The following is a 17,294-nucleotide window of genomic DNA, read 5'->3' on the forward strand; positions in this document are numbered from 1 at the left end:
TAACGTGGCAAAATACATCACATGGACCACTTCGGTCACATGTGGGAAAGAATGGCGCGGTGGTAGATCCAGCCTCGAGGAGGGGGGAGTTGCTACAACACGGTGAGGGCAGCGGGAACTGCCTAAGAGAGACGCGGGTCTGCTCATAAGGGGACCTTACCGCGGAAAATACACACAGGAGGAGTCCGCGTAGGAGGCCTGATCTGTGGAGCACCTTTCCCAGTGCAGGGTAGAGATACCCGCAGTGGACTGGGTCGGCAAATTCCTCCGCTGATTTGCGGACCCACAGGGCTAGGGAGGAGTCATCCAGGGAGCCGAGTGAGTGGGATCTCCTGGTAGGGAAAAGTGCACTCTTTTACCTCGGCCAAGGGAAAGAGCATAGCGATTCACCAGGTCAAACCGCCAGCGTGTACCGAGTTCTACTGGCTCGGACCTGAGAAAACATGGGATGAGACTGACTCAAACCTGAGGTTGTAAAACCTCGCAAAGGTATTGGATGTTGCCCAACCCACAGCTCTGCATATGTCTGCCAGAGAAGCGCCCCTAGCCAGTGTCCACGAGGACGCAACACTCCTTGCTGAGTGTGCTTGGACCGGCAAGGGGGGCACGGCCTGGGTGTGGTAGACCCAGCCAGTGGGAGAGCCTCTGTTTGGAGACAGCGTTCCATTTCCGCTGTCCGCCAAAGCAGACAAAGAGCTGCTCAGAATGCCTGAAGTAGTGCGTGCAGTCCATGTAGGTGCGTAAGGCACATACCGGGCACAGCAACAAAGGGGCTGGGGCAGCGCTTGCAGGTTCACTACCTGGTCTCTAAATGGTGTGGTAGGAACCCATTACCAGTCGCGGTCTTAGGATCACATTTGTGTGTGCCGGACCGAACTCCAGCCAAGTGTTGCTGACAGAGAACGTTTTCAGGTCCCCGACCCTCTTGATGGAGGCGAGCGCGATCAGCAGGGCCGTCTTTTGGGAGAGGGCCCTGAGTCTGGCTGATTCTAGCGTCTCGAAGGGGGATCTCTGAAGACCGGCGAGGACCACCGAGAGATCCAAGGAGGGGAGCAGGCTTGGCCGGGAGGGATTTAACCTCCGGGTGCCTCTTAAGAACTTATGACTAAGTTGTGCTTACCCAGAGATTTGCCGTCTACTGGGTCATGGTGAGCTGCAATAACGGCAACATACAACTTCAAGGTGGAAGGGGACAGCCTCCCTTCCAACTTCTCCTGTAGGAATAAGAACACTGACCTAACTGCGCACCTCTATTTAATAAATTAAATAAATGTAATCACAATGTTGTACAGAGTAATTACAGTTTGCCTCACTGCAAATAACAGTGGATTAAAAGCGACCAATTTGAAGGAATAATTTATCCAAAAACGTATTCCGTCTTATTATTTACTCTCTAGTAAAAGCTAAATGGGTGAACTATTCCTTAAACAACATCTCCTAAAGATAACAAACTCAGTGTTTCAATGTGCCATCTCCCAGAACTGGAGCCACTCTCAGTTTAGTCTCTGTATTTTGTTTAAATGTTTTTTTTTTGGATAGGATAATAATTTTCTCTAAAACTAGGTAGTCTCAGTTTTGTTTGTTATTTTGGCTCTGACCCAACCCTGAAATTAATTTGCTTCCTTTTGCTGTCTTGTGCTGATCGTATCAGTTTGAACAACTTGTTTCAAAATAATAAAAAGAAAGAAACAAGAAGTCCAGGTGTAACGACTTTATTTATGTTATTTTCTCGGACCCTAGACCTGGGACATAACAATAATAACTCCCGGGAGTGGGCCAGGATGAGCCAGTAGTCAAGGTAATTGAGTATGTAGATGCTGGCTTCTCGGAGCGGGGCAAGGGCTGCCTCTGCGACTTTGGTAAAGACGCGAGGGGACAGAGACATGCCGAAGGGGAGGACCTTGTACTGATACACCTGGCCTTCGAACGCGACCCGAAGGAAGAGTCGGTGTAGAGGCAATATTGAGATGTGGAAGTACGCATCCTTTAGGTCTACTGCTGCGAACCAATCTAGATGCTGGACGGAAGTTAAGATGTGTTTCTGCGTGAGCATTTTGAACGGGAGTTTGTGCAATCCCGGTTGAAAACTCTCAAGTCCAAGATCAGTCATAAGCCGCTGCCTTTCTTGGGAACAATGACGTAAGGGCTGTAGAGACCCTTCTTTGTTTTTGTTGGAGGGATGGTTCTATCACGTCTTTGATTAAAAGGGTAGCGATTTGGCATGCTTGCCATGTACTGCGGTAAAGCGGACGCCTGTGAAGGGGGGCAGAGACCTGGAAAACTGAATTTCGTAACCGAGTCAGATGGTCCGGGCCAGCCAGCATGACGGATTGGGAAGTCAAAGCCACGCATCCAAGCACCGTGCTAGGGGCACCATGGGGAAGATTATTTTAAACATACCCAGCGGGGCTTCGCAGCGAGGCAGGCAGGTATTACGGTGTCTGGAGGTGATGATGCGTCCCAAGGCTCTGGTGCTGAGAAAAGACTCGAAGCACTTACCTTGCTCCGTGCACCCGGCAGGGGGCGGGTTCGGGACTGAGGAGGAGGGCTGGTAGAGGCGTCCTCTGGACTCGTCCGAACCGGCCTGCCGGGGAACAGTCGTGGGGCTGAGGGCGGAGGGTCTGCGTCCAGCATGCCGGGACTGTTGAGGTGTGGCGGCAGAGCACCGTGAGAATGGCATTTGCGGGCCAGGTGACCCAGAGACAAAGGAAATAGCTCTGTTATTGAGAATGTGGGGGTGCGGCAAATGAACGTCTTGGTCCCTGGGTCGTCCGTTTTCAGGAACGCCTGGGAGCCTTCCGGGTCCTCGAAGGGGTCCTTGCGACGGGGGGCGTCTGCTCCATGTGGGGCGCTTGATGCATGGGCTGAGAGCTGGACCCAGGTTGAGGCGGAGTAGCCTGGTGTTTCTTCACAGGGGGATGCTGTCCCGAAGGCCGGATGCAGGCCGAACTGGAAGACAGCGGTGTTGAGAAAGTGAGTCTTGTTGGTTTCACGCATCTCGACCAAGTTCAGCCATTGATGACGTTCCTGGACCACGAGCGTGGCCATCTCCTGCCCGAGTGACTGCACTGTGACCTTCGTGGCCCTGAGGGCAAGGTCGGTCACTGAGCGCAGTTCCTGCAGGATCAGGGCTACCCACGTGTAGAGCTTTAAGTGCCTTGGCCTGGTGGACTTGCAAGAGGGCCATGGCGTGCTAGGCGGAAGCGGCATGTCCGGCGGCGCTGTAGGCTTTAGCAGTCAGTGTAGACGTTGTCCTACAGGCCTTGGAGGGGAGCACAGGGCGATCCCACCAGGTGGTCGGATTTCCGGGGTACAGGTGGAGCGCAACAGCCCTATCCACCTGGGGAATTGTTGTGTACCCGTGGGCCACTCTGTCATCGAGTGTAGCGAGAGCGGATGAGCGGGTGACATGACAAGTGGAGAGCTGCACCCTCCATGTAGACGTCAGCTCATCATGCACTTCCGGGAAAAATGGGACCGGGGGTGTGCGCGGCTGTGGGCGGCGCGGTGTTCCCAAGAACCAATCATTCACCAATCATCCAGCTGTGGGGAGTATGGAGGGTTCCAGTCCAGCCCCATGCTAGCGGCGGCCCGGGCAAGCATATCGGACATCTGCGCGTCCTTCTCAGCCCAGGGGAGTCGTCTGCGTCAGACGCCACACTCTCCGATGCAGTGGTGAGCTTATTCACTTCTAGCTCTAGAGGAGCAGCTCCGGCTGCCGTCCCCAGATCGCCTACAGCGCCAGCGGCATCGTCCTCAATCCCGTGGGAAGAAGGAGCGATGGGGGCCTGGAGCGGCATGCTTTCTGTTGAAAGCGAACCGCAACGTTGCCATGGTCATGCTCTCGCAGTGAGAGCATGAGCCACCCAGAAACACACTGGGTGATCGCAACCCAGACACACGAGACAACGCCTCTGGCCATCGGAAGCGGAGAGCACTCTACCGCATCCAGGAACTACACAGGGCCAGAATGGCCTGAAAAAGGAAGAACTGAATATTGAAATAAAGAGGAATTTTCAATGTATTTAGAGACATTGAGTGGGATGAAAAGTCCCAAAACAAAATATGTGTATTCTTTGTTGAAGGAATGGTTTTGTAATGTAAAATTTTCCCCTACTTTATATTTATTTATTTTATTTGTACTTTATTGTTTGGTATGTTGTGGAGAATATGATGTGTAAATTGAATTGTAATGTCAGTCATTGTTTGTAAATCTTTTCAGGTATGACTGTCTTTCTGTTGATGTTTACGGAAGAGGATTAGGGCCAAGCAATAATAAAAAAATAAAACCATCTCGAGATTAAAGTCATTATAATGCGAGATTAAACTCGTTAAATTTCGAGAAAAAATTCGAAATACAAACTTGAGAATAAACTCATTAAATATCGAGAATAAAGTCATTATAATGCGAGATTAAACTTAACGAGTTTTTTCTCGAAACACAACGACTTTATTCTCGAAATTTTACGAGTTTAATCTCGCATTATAATGACTTTAATCTCGAGATTGCTTTATTTTTTTTTATTATTGCTTGGCCCTAATCCTCTTACGTAGATGTTCATACAAGAATAATAAATAAAAAAGACTTCAGGAAAAGTGTAAGTAACCAGTGACATTTTAGTTTAGAATCAAAAGAGCAAAGCCAACCCCACGACTGCCAAAAATAAAAGTGTTTGAGCGAACAAATGCAGCAGATGAGATTAAATAGAGCGGGAGACTTTGGGGAATTGTCTTGCGCGTGCTGTCAGGACTATCCTCGCGTGCGAGATCTTGTATTGCGCGCGCAGATGTCATGCGTGCGCGGAATATTCCCGTTTCCTATGCGGCAATGAACTACTGTGGCAAGTGTCAACAATGCGCGCGAGGGTCTAAAACGCGCGCGCGAGTTCTTCCTTTTTCCTTGCGCGTCTTTACTCTTTTACTCATCAAATGCCTTCATAATGATGACCATAATGATTAATAAAATTATGAAACAGTAAAAATACTTTTTAAAAAAATTAAAACGTTTTTTCCTCTGAAACTGTACATAAATAAACATCTTTAATATACACATATAGGCCTATATACACTCACCTAAAGGATTATTAGGAACACCTGTTCAATTTCTCATTAATGCAATTAAACACAGTATTAGTATGGTGTTCCTAATAATCCTTTAGGTGAGTGTATATTTGTCTGTATAATGTTATCCCAGATGACATATCTACACTAGTATCTCTTGAATCATTCTCTCTTCCTTCTCACGTCATAAAAAAGCTAAATTTCAACTGTCCATTGAAATATTTATTTGTTGAATCCTATAAATGTAACCTTCAGGAATTCAGAGAGATACTTTTCAGTATATTTATGTATATACAGTATAATAATGGCGTCTCCACTCATTCCTGCAGTACATAATGGAATATTTCCCTTTCAATATTTGTCTTTTGTTTCACCTGACTGGTATATTTACACCTGCTCACATACCGTAGACTATATGTTGTTCCTTTCACTTACGTTTTATTTGTCCCAGTCCATTGTTCCGTTTATCTTTTGAAGTGAATTGAACTGTTTGCTGAATTCAACACCTGCCGTGACTGCCCTTCAATAGAGAATGAATGATATGTTTGGACTGTCACTTAAAGAAACTTTAAACCATGAAACATGTTTAGCAAAGATCAAGACATTAAAGTGTTCTCATATTCATTTATAGACAATTGTTTCCTCTTTTAAAAACAAAGCAATGATACAAGATAAACATAATTCAACAATAAAATAATTCATACACACAGAGCAACTCCACAACATTTGGGTGTATTATTATTAGGGATGCACCGATCCGATACTAGGATTGGTATCGACTCCGATACTGACGTTTTTAAACGGATCGATCGGTCCGACGAGCCCGATCCAAATCTGATACTGTGTGTTAGTCATGTTTGTTACTGTCAAGCTCCAAAAATGACATAAAAGAACCATTAACAATTAAAGTAGTTCATATGACTCGTGCATTTCATTCAAAGCCACTTGACGTGCCATAGCTCAGTGAATCACAAAAGGCTGTTTTGTAAGGAAATATGTCAAATGCACGCTCAGCTCGTGCGCATTATTGAATGGCGCTGCTCTGTTTACACACAGGTGCGTTCACACGGTATTTGAGCTACTCGTGAACCACATCTCAGATGTAGATGCTCAATAGTTCGGTTCACTTATAATATGCATGTAGAACAGCATCAGAGGTGCATTTTACCAGAATTTTAATAAGAAGTGAATTAAACTGTGAACTTGCCTACAAACAGACACTTACAGGACTTCCTGGAGAGTTCAGAATGTCAAAATAAAAGCGTGAGGGTTTAAAAGTTAAAGGAGGCAGAGATATGAACTCAGTAGCATGGTTTATTGAACAGATGATTGAAACAGTGATGTAAACATCATGTGAGTGAATCCAGTTGAGCAGAGTGGCAAACAGCAGGTGAGTAATATCCAGATGGGTTATAGACACCATGAACAGATGAAACAGATAACTCACAACAGTCTTATAACTGAATTGAACTACAATAGTGATCTGAATCCTTTAAAGTAAAAAAACTGCTTCTTTTCTACTGATGACTTATACTGGAATTACTGTTAATTTTGCTGCTACATTCTCCAGTTTAATAGTTAATAATAAAGTGTTTCTTCATAAGCTGTACATTTATCTTGAAATAATGTGTAATTTGAGGTTTTGTGTTTCTTTATATATTAAAGCGAACTCCCAATTACTTCCACACAATAATGTAAAGATATTCTAAACTGTATCGGATCGGGATCGGGATCGGCCGATACTGAGATTTCCAATATCAGAATTGGATCGGAAGAGAAAAAATGGTATCGTGCATCCCCAATTATTATAAACAGCTTATAATACAATATAACTTTTGATGATGTAAAAAAACAATTTTTAAGACACGATATTTGGTGAGATTCAGAGAGAAAGTACAGTATAATTCAGCATTGCCGAATGCACACAGGAACATTCATTTGTGATATTCCAGAAGTGTTTTTAAATGTCGATTAGTTGATGCTGAACGAGTACTCGATTAATCGATTACTTGTGCAATTCTCTATATGTGCAATGCTCAAAGACTTCTACCACATGTTTACATAGAAATCATCTAAAACACATTAAGTGTGAATGGAAAGAAAGTCATACGGGTTTGGAAATAAATGTGGGTGATGTATTTTACATTTTGGTTAAATTACCCCTTTACATTTTTAAAACCTTTAATAAATCATTAAAAAAACTGCATTTAAGTTAGATATATAATATATTATAGCTTTAGGAAACAGAAAGTAGGATACAAATACAAACACCAAACACATAATACAAAATTATTCTGAACATTTCTCAAAGATCTGTTAAAATAAGAAGTAAACAAAAACAAACACAAACATATCAAGTTTGACTGTATATATTAACAGCATGCAGTGCTTGAGATACTTTAAGCCATTTGTTTACTCTGATCAACAGATGAAAAAAACAGTTATTTCACAGAAACAAAATAAAACAGAAAACAGTGTTTCTGCTTTATAAAACATACTTGACATCCAAAGTCTTATTCAGTAGTTCCCTCTACAACAGATACACCGCCTGGACAAAAAACAAAACAAGTTGCATATGCTACTATTTCATTGGACTGCCTTTTTTTGGGCAACTTTTGTTGTTGTTGTTGTTTGGGCCGGGCAGTGTAGTAGCTGACGTTTCTTCTCATGGAGCTTCATTAGTGACAGTATGATTCACAGTTTCACATTGTGACAATGCGATTAAACTGTTCTGTCCCATCATATACTGTTGTCATCATTATCACACATTTCATTGTCCATACAAGATCTAAAAGGGTTGGCACACTTTTCTCTCAACTTTTTGGACTGTTTTGCTATAAAGATGATGAAGATGATGATGATGAGGAGGAGTGTAAGACAGATGATGACTGCAGTAATGTAAGATTGAGCATCTTCTTGAACTAAGAAAAGAAGAAGAATAGTCTGTAATCTCTAAAGCAGCATTCAGTCTCTGTTACAACATTGTTTAAAGGGGAAGAAGTGTGTTTACATTGTACAAATTGGTATCGCCCAACTTGTTTTTTAAAGCTTTCATTTGTATTTGTAAAATATGGTGTTTTCTGATGTATTAGTGCATATTACAGTAAGAATAAATGTAAGTTCTGTTTAATGTTGTCACTGTTTGTTAAACCCTTAAATGAACCCTGCTTTTACTAGTTATTTTGTCATCAGTAGTGACACTGTTGTATCCACAGTTACTGTGATTTTACTATAGTAATATTGTAGCAACCGTTACTATAGTAACCATGGTAAATGTTGTGGTTACTATGGCTTTACTACAAATAACATATTTAAACTAGGGTTACTGTAGTTAGACCATGGTTAATTGTCATTAAGGAATGTGACTCTAATTACATATTTAACTAGATGATATTAATGAATTCTGCAATTAAATCCTTTATGCTGAATTATCCCGTTGTTTTCTAAAATGTTTTCTTCTTTAAATAGCTTCAATGTAGTTAGCTACTTTTTGTTAGCTGCTACTTTTTAAAAGAGTAACTTTACCGCAATTGAACTATTAAGTTATGAGTAACTTGGAAAGCCACAATTTTAAAGCAGCTTCCCTAAAACATATAGTTGTCTTTTCACATTAAGCATTAAAATAACTTACTGTACATACTGTGTGTATACATATATATAAGTATATATTATGCCAATGTTTTTTTTCACTTTTTTTTTATTTATTTATTTTTTTTCCCCAATCTTGAAAGCCCAATTCCCAATGCGTTCTAAATCCTCGCAGTGGTGTAGTGACTCGCCTTAATCCGGGTGGCGGAGGACGAATCTCAATAATCTCTTCAGGTGCATTTAAACTCTGTACAACATTACATCATTCAAACAACTTCAGACTACCAGATTATAGCCAATAAATGATCAGGTGATCCTAAAAACACAGGGCAATCCTAAATATCTATAATCCACACAAAAACACACTAATTCAAATCAATCAGGATTCGTCACTATTGGAAACTCCATTTATAATTTACTTAAAAACATAAAAAAAAAATTTTATGAGTTGAAATTGTGAATTTGCTCATAAAGTGATTAAAGAGCAGTTTTCAATGTTTAAAGAAATCTTTATCACTATCTGTAAACAATGATGAATAATTAATAATGATAAACAATACCTGTTGCGACAGGAGCATTAGTGGGAGCTTCAGTGTCTGTAAAGAGATTTTAAACTGCTGGTAATTCATTCTTAATAGATGAACATTTGCAAATATTTATTCCATTATAAACAACAATAAATGCTCTTAAACTTCACCTGATACGTGAACAGTGAATTCTGCTGATTTATGTCCACAGTTTGTTTGCAAAAATAATGTAACATTTGTCGTTACTTTCAGAGTGTAAGAACATGTGATGCTGGTCCACCGTTCACAGGGATTACTAGGGATTACTTTTCTACAGATTTCAGCAGCAGGATTATTAAACTTGTAAAATGTAATGCAGCATTCACTGCACTTGCAAGAGATATTGCAGGTTAGATTTAATGTCTCTCCCACTTTTCCAGTCACATCTTCACAGGATATTTCTGAAAAATAGTTTGTGTTTATATCAGTTTAATACAGCAATTAAACACAAATACACACAGTATAGGCCTAACTTTCTCATCTTAAGACACTGAAAGAACATATCCAGACTTGTTGTGTTCAGTACATTATGATTTGTTACAATGTGACACAAGGCAGGACATGACAAACATGTCAAATCAGATACAATAGTCTGGTGATGTAATACATCAGTTAATATACCGCATCACTGCCCTCGTTCATGAATTACAATCATTCTTCTTTTCTGAGACACAAAACACAACGACACAAGACACAAGTTTTTCCCCAACAGCCAAATGTAGTTATAAGAATTTATTTACAAGAATTATCTTACCTATATCTTTATCTATATCTTTATCTCCACAGACAATTTGGAGAGTCCCGACCAGTATAAGCAGCAGCACAAAACGTTCAGAACCCATGGTTTTATTTCTGCAATAAAGACAAACATTTACACCTGAAGTTAAACTGAACTAGTACTCAAGACATTAGAAATATCAGCAGAAATATCAGAATGTAGAAATGACGTTTGTAAACTTGTATTAAAACAATAGTGTAAAAGTGCTGAAACAATGATCAGTAATAAACCACAGAAAAGAGCATCTATCACTGGACAACTTCACAATCCTGGACAATCTGTTTTCACAATTAAGTGCACGTTACATCATGTCCTCATATGACACATTTAAATATCATAGCCAAGACTTGCTGGATTACATTCAGATATATTCATATTAGGACCAGTCTTTCACTTGTGCTCTTCAAAATATAAATCCATTATCTTGTGATGAACTTTATATCATTTACAATTAAAGTGTGTGTGTGTGTGTGTGTGTGTGTGTATGAGAGAGAGAGTGTCTGCGTGTGTTTGTGTGTGTTCAAAATTTACATTTGTAATATTTTCCACCAGATGGCGCCATTTTTCTCATGTTTATCTTAAGGTGCGTACACACTGCCAGCGACATCGCGCGCGACAGCGACTCAATACCATTAATTTTCAATACGGGGTTCCGGGCAAAATGGCGGATCAGGTGCACCTTGTGTTCTGAGCGCTATAGAATTGTCCCAGTTTTAGACTTATTTTGCTATCCATTTGTTATTATTTGGCCCATTTTGAAGTGACTAAAGGCCCTCTAGTATTTAAACTGAAAATAACTGGAAAACAACGTACACCATGACGTCGAAAAAGAGCTCTGCTCTAACCCGTTGCAACGAGGTAATTGATTGCCATGACTATGCCGTAAGGATGGAAGATTCCACCGAAAAGGCTAAAAGAAAAGATCCCTTCTCGCCATTGAAGAATCCTCCAGCAACTAAAAGAAAAGACGCTGGATCCGATGGTAAAGAAGGTATTAATGCCATCATGGATGCTATAAAACATCTAACTGATAAAGTGGAATCATTTGGATCCCAGCTACAGCAAAATACCGTCATGTTAGCTAGCATAGTTAAGACTGTCGAGTTCAACGCGGCAGAAATTAAAGACTGCAAATCCCAGTTACAAACTACTAGCCGGGATATGTTGGCTTTAAAGAAGGACAATGCAGAGCTAATGGAACGTGTCTTGGAACTTGAACGGTACAAGCGCCGCTGGAATCTTAGGATTCGTGGATTAAAAGAAAAGGATGGTGAAAATATACGCGAGGTGGTATCTGATTTACTGATTAAAATCTCCCCATCATGGTCTCCAAACATCAACCACATCGTGGATTCGGTCCACCGCGTGGGCAGACGTGAAGAAAACAAAACAAGGCACGTCATCATTCAATTTACTCAGAGGATACACAGAGATGCGTTATGGCGGATGACCAAGGATCTCACCATCTGCAAAGAACTTGGAATCGGCTTCCTTGAAGATCTCTGTAAGGCTGATAAGGAGATGCGGGCAGCGTTGTGGCCAAAGATACAACAGGCGAGAGCAGCCGGGAAACGCGCTTACTACAGAGGCGGCGCTGGGTACATCAACGGACAGAGAATCACTTAGGTTTTAGGTTAACTAACGAGGGCTTGTTGGGTTAAGTATTGAAAATATCTTTGGTTTGTTTGTTAGAATTCAGAATGGATGGCATATAGGCAGTTATTGTATAACGAAGGGACTTTGCCATTTCTAAGGTTTTTTTTCTTAATTTTATATTGTCCGTTGGACTCATTAGCATTCTATTGCGGTTACTAGTTTGTTTTTGTTATGAATCTTTTTTTTTTCTTCTTGTATTTCACTTAACGCTAGGGGCTTAAGAGACAATATTAAGAGAAAGTCAATATTTTTGTTTTGTAAGGGCGAAAAAGCCAATTTTATTTTTTTACAAGAAACGCACTCAAAACCTGAGGATGAGAAATTCTGGGTAAACCAATGGGGAGACAAAATAATTTTTGATCATGGTTCATCTAAATCTGCAGGGTTAGCCATTCTATTTTACAATTCACCTGGTAAATGTGTGACCTCTAGGGGTAGTAGCTAATGACGGTCACTGGTTAATTTGTGTTTTGAACTTTGACGATCAATATATTTTTCTGATAAACATTTATGGTTTTAATAATCTAGTTCAAAACAGACAATTGATTTCAGATGTTTCCGATGTTATTGATGACCTTAAGCTCAGCTATCCTACTGCTAACGTAATTATGGGTGGCGACTTTAATATGGTAAATGACGAATGGCTTGATAGATCCCCCCCTAAATGTCATCATAGCTCTTATAACCCTACCCTATCTGATTTTTGTCGCAAACAAAACTTATTGGATCCCTGGCGCACCAAATATCCAGACTCTAAGCAATATTCTTGGTTTAAACCTAATAATGCCGCTAAATCAAGAATTGATTTCTGGTTAATCTCTTTCTCTGTGATTAATTTTGTTTCGGACTGTTGTATGTCAGCTGCTCCTCTCACAGATCACGCTGTTATTAAGTTGGTCCTTAAACCTTCTGATGTTAGCTTTAATAATAAAGGGTATTGGAAATTCAATTCTAATCTATTAAAATGCCAATCATTCCATGAGGGTATTACAAATATAATCTCTAATGTTATGAATGATGTTTCTCTAAAATCCTTTATTACCAAATGGGAATTCCTTAAATTTAAAATGAGAGAATTCTCTATTCATTTTGGAAAATCACTTAATAGAAACAACAAATTAACAGAAATTAGCACAATTAAAGATATAAACAACTATTATAACAGAACATCACTCACAGATAATGATAAACAGAAACTACAAGCTCTGCTATCTAATTTGGATGATATGTATCTTCGAAAAGCTGAAGGAGCCTTCATAAGATCCAGAGCAAAGTGGATTGAGGAAGGGAAAGAAGCACTTCATATTTTTGTCGTCTTGAAAAAGAAGGCAGGAGAGACTTTCAATTAAAACATTATTGATTAACGGCAATGAAGTTACAGATCGATCTCTGATTAGTAAGGAAGCTGTTTCTTTCTATAAAAATTATATTCCTCAGCCTTTTCTTCGGATGATGCTGAATCTTTCTTTAGCCAAATTAATGCTCTAATTCCTCGTATAGATGATGAGTATGTGTTGTTATGTGATGCTGATATTACCTCTGTTGAGCTGGATAATGCCGTAGACAACTTATCATTAAACAAATCTCCAGGTAGTGACGGCTTTACAGCTAATTTCTATAAGCACTTCTGGAACTTATTAAAAGACCCTTTTTCTCTTATGTTAAAAGAAGCTACTGATAATATGACATTCCCCTCTACTATGAAACAAGGAGTAATAACCCTAATCCCTAAACCAGATAAGGACCCCAAAATTTTAGATAACTTTAGACCCATTACCTTATTAAACACTGATTATAAAATTGTAGCTATTATTTATGCTAATAGATTGAAAAAATTCCTACATAAAATTATAAGTGACTCTCAATCTGGTTTCATGAAAGGAAGATCCATCCACAATAATATCCGTTTAGTGCTAGATATTTTAGATTATAGTAATGTTATAGATGATGATGGTTTTATTTTATTTCTTGACTTCTTTAAGGCATTTGATTCAATCGAACACCCATTTATTTACCACTGTTTAAGTTTATTTGGTTTTGGAGAGAAATTTATAAGCATTATAAAATCTCTTTACTGAAAATTCAAATAGTTCTATTTCCTTACCAGGAGGTACATCACCCAGATTCCCTATCAAACGTGGAGTTAAACAGGGTTGCCCCTTATCCCCATTTCTCTTTATAATGGCTACAGAGCTGCTTGCTATCCTTGTTAAAAATTCTAACATAGCTCCATTAGAGGCTTTTGGGCAACCAGTAATCATTAGCCAGTTAGCGGACGACACTACCATTTTTATGAAGCAGTTGTCAGAAATTCTGAAAATTCTACAAATTATTCACACCTTTTCTAAAGCCTCTGGCTTAAAATTAAATCTGAACAAATGTGAGTTAATGCCAATTCATCAATGTCAATTAACTGAAGCCTACAATATCCCTATAAAATCCACAGTGAAATATTTAGGAATATATATCTCCAAAGACTCAATTGAACAAGAAAATATGAATCTGTGGAAAATTGTTGAGATATGCCAATCTAAACTTAATTTGTGGTTATTAAGAGATATCAGTCTATTGGGAAGAATATTTTTAACTAAAATGGATAGTTTATCTAGGTGCATTTATCCTGCATACTCATTGGCAATTCCAAACAAAGTGATTAAAAAATTAATCAGATTAATTTTGATTATATCTGGAGAAAGAAAGTGCATTACATTAAAAGAGCAAAGTTGACTAAAGATTTCAAGGAGGGAGGTCTACAAGCCATTGACTTTGATTCCATAAATGGTACTCTGAAAATTAACTGGTTAAAATCTTTTTAAATAACAACAACCTTTGGTTTCATATTCCCAGAGAAATTTTTAAAAAATTGGGAGGGATAGAATTTTTACTTAGATGTGATTTCACTCCCCAACGTCTCCCTGTCAAACTATCCCAGTTTCACCAGCAAGTCTTGTTGTACTGGAAACTTTTATACAATCATAATTTTACACTACATAAGACCCCAATATGGAATAATAGATATATCACAATAAGAAATAAATCACTATATAATAAGGACTGGATGGAGAAAGGTATCTGGTCGGTGCTTCATTTAGTCAATAGCAGAGGATGTTTTATTTCATATGAGAACTTTTGTCTTAAATATGATATTATCTGTAATCGGAACACATTTGACTCTATAATCAAAGCCATCCCCAACTCTATTATATGTCTAATCAAAGGATTCCTTTCAACCTCTAATTCCACCACCCTGTGTCTCCCATCACTTTTAATTGGAGGTTACGATTTCAAAGAAACTACATTCTCAAACAAATCTATCAGAAATTTGTTTGATAATATTTTATTCCCTTTTGTAGGTTATAGAAAATTGATATCTCAGTTCTTCTCAAAAGAAACCATTTACAGGTTACGAACTAATTATTTAAAATTCCCATTAACCCCCAAAGCCAAGGAAATCCATTTCAAAATGTTAAATGATGTTTATCCTTCCAGTGAATTAGTACGACAAAGATTTGGAATTGAAACTAGAAATTGTGTATTTTGTGATGAAGTAGAAACCACTGATCATTTATTTTTTCATTGTATGTATGTAGAGGCTTTATGGCTTGACATTCATGAGTGGCTCTTCCCAAAGGTTCCTCTTCTTTCAGATTTCTCTCAGAAGGACATTGTCTTTGGACTTGTTATGAACAGTTACAAAGATGATTTTCTGGTTAATGACATTATTATTTTTGGAAAATTTTATATACACAAATCGAAATATTTGAAAGTAAAACCCAGGTTTTCTGCATTTCACAATGCTTTTCTTTCTTACACAAAGGCCCTGCAAATGATGAAAAGTAAATATGCACAAAAACTTTTTGAAATAATTGAAGAATATGATTTAAAAAACAAACCCTAGCTTTTTATTTAAATGTTTTTTTTATTTTTTATTTATTTATTTATTTATTTATTATTTTTTTTTTGTTGTTTTCTGTAATGCAATTTTGCACCTGATTTCATTGTTATATTGCAATGATATATGATTGTTGCCATGCTGTTTGTATATGCTATAGTGCAATAAAAAAAAAAAAAAAAAAAAATTTCCGTTGGCGCTAGATGTGGGCGTGTCCAGCGACGCGACAAAGTTGAGAAAAGTTCAACTTTGGAGCGACTAACGGAAGCGACAGCCAATAGGAGAGAAGACGGGAGAGCTCACGTGATCCTTCTCTCTCTCTCTCTCTCTCTCTCTCTCTCTCTCTCTCTCTCTCTCTCTCTCTCTCTCTCTCAGCTCCTGCAGTAACGGAAAGACGGATGAAAGGCTAATTCTTGCTGTTAGAAATGTTCCAGTGTTCTATGATATGTCTCTTCCCACGTACAAGGACATTTTTAAGAAAAATACTGCGTGGAAAGGTGTATCTGAGATCGCGGGAATTTTATGGACACAGACAGACCGACATTTGCATTTTCGCCGCAGATAAACAGCCGCTATGGCAAACAGCACGCCTTGTTTCTCATTTATCTTTTTATCCACTGATTCCATTTATATTTAGCCTTTTCCCTCCAAAATGTTTGTTTTTAGCGCCAAGAAAAGAGATTCGCTGTCAACAGCAATGGAATGGCATCCGTGAATGTCATTTATAAACGTTACTAGGCAACCAGTAGTGGGAACGCCCACTAGCGACTTCACCGCCAGCCACTGGCGACCTGCAGCGATAAAGTCGCTGGCAGTGTGTACGCACCTTTATAGAGCAAATACAAGCTTTTCTCCTATTCTCTGTTTCCTGTATTATAGATCACTGCAGGACAACTGAATAAATGATGCAGATAATATTGTGTGTGTGTGTGTGTGTGTGTGTGTGTGTGTGTGTGTGTGTGTGTGTGTGTGTGTGTGTGTGCAGTGTTAGTGTGTGTGTGTGTGTGTGTGATTGTTGTGTGTGTGTGTGTAAACAGAAACTTTATGATGCACCACAAATACATTTGTGACAAAATATCCAACAACAGTTTAAAATCGTCACAAGTGAAAACAGAAGAAGATAATAAAAATAATTATGTGTGTTGCTTAATTTATTTACGGTATATTTAAGATACCAGAAGCAAATCAATGTCTGTAATTATTCTGATAAAAACACACGATATAATCTATAAATTGTTGTGAAAAGATGAATATATGTATAAGTATAATTACCTTTGTGAAAACATAGTTTAGATGAATGAGCAGAAAATCCGTGTATCATTCCTTCTTTAAATATTCAATTAATCCAAAATCTGAAAAACGACTTTTAATAAAATTACTCGTTTACAAAACCAATATTACAAAATAAATAATCTAATGAAATGTTTCGTACATTGGATTTTACACTCCAGTTAAAAACTGTCCCGGGACACTGTGAGTTTTGACTGATTTCACGCATATAAATGCTTAAATATTTGACCTGAAACGCCCCTTTCTTCTGATTGGTCAAATGCTCCGTCGCCGGTCTCTTTTCATTTTATGTAATGAGACAGAATAAATGTTATCTACTGTTTAATGTTTAATATTAATTCGTCTAATTTAATATTAAATTATATACCATTTATTCTCCAAAACCCTCCACATAAACCTGCTGTCTTAGTTGTAAATGAGATGAAGAAAATAACATACATTCATAAGACTGTTGAAGTATATG

At 38.9% G+C, this 17,294-nt stretch overlaps 1 protein-coding gene across 4 annotated transcripts in view; it reads right to left on the reverse strand.

Annotated features, from left to right (window-relative positions):
- LOC127626552 (uncharacterized) overlaps positions 1-17,005 on the reverse strand; it is a 70,282-nt gene extending 53,277 nt beyond the window's left edge. For 2 of the 4 annotated variants that reach the window (XM_052102433.1, XM_052102431.1), the window contains exons 1-3: positions 16,814-17,005; positions 9,970-10,067; positions 9,347-9,616 (exon numbers count right to left, since the gene is read on the reverse strand). In XM_052102433.1, coding sequence (XP_051958393.1) covers positions 9,347-9,616; positions 9,970-10,067; positions 16,814-16,827 — 382 coding nt within the window. In that variant the 5' untranslated portion in view covers positions 16,828-17,005. Of the gene's footprint in view, positions 1-5,707; positions 7,983-9,209; positions 9,246-9,346; positions 9,617-9,969; positions 10,068-16,813 lie in introns of those variants that run through there. The other 2 variants (XR_007968464.1, XM_052102434.1) reach the window with 2 other exon arrangements.
- Positions 17,006-17,294: the final 289 nt, after the last annotated feature.

The sequence above is a fragment of the Xyrauchen texanus genome, chromosome 33 (assembly GCF_025860055.1).
Source record: "Xyrauchen texanus isolate HMW12.3.18 chromosome 33, RBS_HiC_50CHRs, whole genome shotgun sequence".
Classification (NCBI taxonomy): Eukaryota; Metazoa; Chordata; class Actinopteri; order Cypriniformes; family Catostomidae; genus Xyrauchen; species Xyrauchen texanus.